Source organism: Vespa velutina, chromosome 4 (assembly GCF_912470025.1).
Source record: "Vespa velutina chromosome 4, iVesVel2.1, whole genome shotgun sequence".
NCBI classification, from domain to species: Eukaryota; Metazoa; Arthropoda; class Insecta; order Hymenoptera; family Vespidae; genus Vespa; species Vespa velutina.
The window spans coordinates 3,931,824-3,937,115 of NC_062191.1; the positions used below are offsets into that span (position 1 = coordinate 3,931,824).

General features: G+C 31.9%; 1 protein-coding gene across 1 annotated transcript in view; it reads right to left on the minus strand.

Moving 5' to 3' along the window:
- Nucleotides 1-2,261: 2,261 nt before the first annotated feature.
- LOC124948569 (homeotic protein deformed) overlaps nt 2,262-5,292 on the minus strand; it is a 10,234-nt gene continuing 7,203 nt past the window's right edge. Inside the window, exon 2 of the mRNA XM_047492360.1 lies at nt 2,262-5,292. This exon is cut by the window's right edge and continues 219 nt beyond it. Within this exon, the coding sequence (XP_047348316.1) occupies nt 4,688-5,292 (605 nt within the window). The 3' untranslated portion in view covers nt 2,262-4,687.

The following is a 5,292-nucleotide window of genomic DNA, read 5'->3' on the forward strand; positions in this document are numbered from 1 at the left end:
ATCGAATTTTATGCAAAAAACAAAAAAAAATATATATATATATATTATATTACTTATATATTGTATATTTTGATTAAAAAAAAGATATGGGGTAAATAATATCTATGAAAGAAAATAAGGGAACAATCGATTGCAAAATTGGCTCGGCGGTCAACGCTTTCATAAACGTCAACAGCAATATACTATAATTAATTATAATAAAACGCTTGAAAGGCGTTAAATAAAAAGTCATGCTTCTGATAAAAGAACAAAGAATGTTATAACGAACGTTCAATATTATTTCTCGATACATTTATACAAATTTAACTTGTTAAAATTTAGCATTAAATAAACGTTGTATACATTTGTATATACATATATATATATATATATATATATATATATATATATATATATACCTATATATAAAATGATTTTCATTTCAAATGAAAAGTTTAAAAAGCTATTGCTTTAGTTTTTCGTCATTTCTTCCTTAAAGAAAAAAGGAGAAAATGAAAAAAAAAGAGAGAAAGAAAGAAAGAAAGAAAGAAAGAAAGAAAGAAAGAAAGAAAGATATAGAAAGAGTCGAGAAGCGTTTTCAATATTTTCTAAGAGAGACGATTGAAGTCGGAAGAGCAGCAAGTAAGGGACGTAAAAAGGGGCACGCCGGACTTTCGAGTCCGGTCGCGGCTTATCTCGGCCGTATGGGCGGAGGCAGAGCCTCGATGCTTTACCCCCACTTTTCTTCACAGGTACCACCCCTCCGGCCTCCGGCTGTAGCCACGTTACTCGCCTTGGGATATCCCCCGGGCCGAGCTTCAACGCACGTGCTCGCGCATGCGTACTAACTTGCCTGCCTCTCCTCTGTCTCATCCTCAAACACACACACACACACACACACTCATACACACGTATATATATATATATATATACCAATACAGTATCCATATACTAATATAATATATCTTACACACACATGTTTCGTGCAAACGTATACATGTGTGTATATATATATATATATATATATATATATATATATATATGTATATATATATATACATCCTGCCTCCATAAGGGAAGGAGTGGGAAGCGAAAGCAGATGATTCGAGCGAGAGAAATTCTGCCAGGAGAAATGGGGAACGTCGAGCTTTCGACGATACCAACGAGAGCCTCGACTTTTTTTTTCCTCTCGTATTTCTTGCTCCATTTTATTATTATTATTATTATTATTATTATTGTTATTATTATATATTTTTTTTTTTATTTTTTATTTTTTATTTTTGTTTAAAAACGACGGCATTCAATAAATTAAGAATCAGTCATATTTCTGTCATGCCTAAAGTAAAATATTTTGTATAACTTCATTTGAAAGTGTTTTTTTTACAAAAAATTATTGATTAATGTTATTGAAAAATTAACACTTGTATTATGTAACTTTGACATTATAGTTATTAAGGAAAAAGAAATCTATACATCGATGGAATATGATCAATTATGTCACTAACAACTATGATATTCCTTCAACACGATTTTCGAAATTCTAAGAATTAATTATTTGTAAAATTTTTTAGTTATCATAAGCGTATATTCCATACTTATGATGTTTCGCTTCTTTGACAACTATGACAATTATATTGCGATTAATTACCTTCGTTAGAAACAGGATTAGCACAATGGCGAATGAGAAAAATTATTCATCGATGGAGTCTAATAAATCATTTTGATTATTATGATTGCAAATTATGAAAATTGCGTTCTTCAAGTAGCGTTGAATTCATGTAGAAACGATTGTTATGTTATGTGTTTTTCTTTTAGTCATATAAACACAATCGTGCAGTTATCACGTTGCAACGTACCAGCGATAATGCTGCAAATAAGTGCACATATTTTTGCATAAATCATGACGAATAGAAAGTATCGTCATAAGTTCTGTATAATCTATTGATTTCATTTTTACGATACGTGCTGTCCGTAATTTAGAAGTGTGAAAACTTTATCGTGTCGTCGATCCTGAAGTTTAACGTTATGAAAAGTTAAAATTCATTTGACTTGCAAATTTTGAAATACGTGGAAAGTAAAATTCTGTTCACCATCTTAAAATAGTTAAAAATATAGTAGTATAGTGTAATATAATTTCGATGATAAAAAAGATAGCTTTTATTTTTCCATTAATCTTTTTTTCTGTTTCCATTTTTCTTCTTCTTTTTTTTTTGTTTTTTTTTGCTTTCTTTTTTTCTTTTTTTTTTTTCTTTTTTTTTTTTAGGTCTGGCGAAAACACGGGATTATATTGTAAATTACGAAACATTTATTTATTCATTTATTTCACGATCGTAATTGATTGACTCAATAATCAATATAAACATAAGCATTGGAGTGTGTGCCCGATTAAATTCTTATCATACAAGATATATACATCATATAATATGAAGTATAATGTCACACTTATTAGAACATTTCTCATACATCTATCGCTTATCAACGCCGATTACACTAAACGTCTCGTATCATATATATATCTTTATATATACTATGTACTTCTGTCATTGTTTAGAATTAACGTGTCTTAATACATATACGATCTACTTTGTTTATCAACTATTCATTAGTTAGTATCGTTTTGGTATATCGTCACAGCAACTCTGTGCATAAATCGTTTGATTACTACTCATATAATAATAATAAAAAAAAAAAAAAAATAATAATAATAATAATCATAATCATAATCTAATCGTAATCGTAATAATGATAAAAAAGAATTATAATAATAATAATAATAATAATAATAATAATAATAATAATAATAATAATAATAATAATACAGTTTTCTTCCCGATCAGTTTTCCCGGTTTCGTCGAACACATAATCGCATCCTATTCGTTATTGGTCGATCCCTCGCGCGTTCTTTCAATAAAAATAGACATTATATTAGGTTGTCCAAAAAGTTTTTTTTCGGTATTTTCACCCAGCTATTTTATCTGCCAGTGTTTTGAAAAACGAAAGAAACTTTTGACGACCTAATATTATATATTATATTCGAGATAGTATTTACAAATGATTTTTTTTTTTTTTTTTTTTTTTTTTTTTTTATTTCTACAGAACGAAAAATGATCCATGAATCTCAATGAATATTATTTTTTTTTTTTTTTTTTTTTTTTTTTTTTTTTTGTCTTTTTTCTATTTTCTTTTTTTATTTCGTTCGTCTTTTCTTTTCTATTGAAACTTTTAGCGGCAAGGACAAAGAACTGCTCGAACGTAAGACACGCGATTATTATCGGAGGGAGATAACTCGGCCGGAAGTTTTAAATTTGTATGACATTGGATCGATACGGTATATCGCTTTGTATGAGTATTCATGGAACTCGCGATCGGCACGGTTTTCACGGTTTTACTGACAACGACGACAACGATAATGTATCGACCGATTGAATCTAGGCTCAACTTTGAGAGTCGACGTTATTAAAAGTTAGGTATTAAGTTTAAACATATTTATGGTTAAATACTGGTGAATAGTCGTCGTTGCTTCGATTTTTATATTCTTTTTATTTATTTATTTTTTTTTTGTTTGACTTTTTTTGTTTCATTTATATAATTTTTCATTTTTTTGTCCTTTTTTCCTTTTTTTTTTTTTTTTTTTTTTTTATTTTTTTCTTTTTTTTTTTCTTTTTAATATTTCAAATGACCATTTAATAAACACAGATTCGCGTAATTTCGGTGTCGGAAGCCGTAATTCTCGTTATGGTTGTGAAGATAAGAACCGGTTATTATCTAATACGAGCTGAAGCAAACGTCTCTATAATAATAACAATCAATTCGCAATTTTCTTTCTTTCATTTGACGACTTAACACGATTTATTACTCTAAAACCATACAATCATACAATAATTAATAATAAGAATAAGAATATGTGAAACATAGATCGCTGCGTCACGCACTCGATATTATATTTATTCTTTACACAAATATGTACAAATATGTCGGCTATATATATGTACATTTACATACGTAATGTCACCTTTGCGATGTCTTTATGGAAATGATTACGAACATGTACTTCTGGATATCGCAGAATGAGACAAGAAAGAAGCTAAGTAAGTAAGTAGTAGTTGACTACAAGCGCGATGGCACGTTGAAGAGAAACAATAGAATGATTAGGCTATTTCGAAATATCATTTTTATGATATTTTTCATGTTGTCCATTTCATCAATAATTAAGTTTCGAAATTGAATTTCAAAATAATAGATATCTTACCGTCGAGGAATTATATCTTGAGAGTCTGATCAAATCTATAACAATTGATGTCTTCCATTTGATACACATTAATTATCCATCAAATATTTTTGGATACTTCGTAGAACAACAATAATAAATTAACAAGTGATCTGCAACTCGGAATAATATTTACGAAAAATACGAGCTCCATCTCGCGTTGCTTATTTTTGCGATTCTCCATACGAATCTCGGAATTTTTGTTTTCTTTAGTGATTTAAAAAAGAAAAACAAAAGGAAACAAGAAAAGAAAATAGAGAAAAGGAGAAAGAGAAAAGGATCAAAAAACAATAACGATAAATCCCATAATTCGAAAAAAAAGCGAAGTATTATCTAAAAATCGAAAATAAGTAATCGACTTCAGGTCCCAACCGCGAGATCGTAGTCGAAATCACCAATAGAGTAAATTCGATGATCGTGATTCTGTTCAGTAAGCGGGTGTTACAGGGCGGTAAGTCCATAATCGGACTTTATCGGTGGCGGTGGGACAACTGAGGTCGATACTTGAGAGAGTCCAGGAGGACTGGTGGCCGGTGCAAGTGGACTGATGCTCCCGGAAGACATATGTCCCATTGGTCCACCCGTAGGACCGATCGTAGGACCGATCGTAGGACCGATCGTAGGGCCGATCGTTGGCCCGATCGTTGTTGGGCCGTCCATCATTCCAGCCGCCACGTGATGGTGACTCAGCTGTGCTTGTAGGTGGGCGAGAGGATGAGGGTGACCTTGAAAGCTCGGATGTACCACGTTCGGATGAGGAAGAGACGAGTTGACACCGTGAACGTCACCCATATCGAGGCCAACTCCAGTCTCCAAATTGTTACCGTCTAAACCACTGGAAGGTGAATTGTTGTTGTTCTTCCTCTGTCCATTGTTGTTGTTCCCATTTGCTGAAGCAGCAGCAGCAGCGGCAGCAGCAGCGGCGGCAGCTGCAGCAGCAGCGGAGACACTTTTCGTTCTGTTGTTGGTACCCTTCGTTGTTTTCGTAGTAGTCGTTGTTGCTGACACCTGACCATTCGCGTTCTTCCTACGAACGTTCTTCGTAT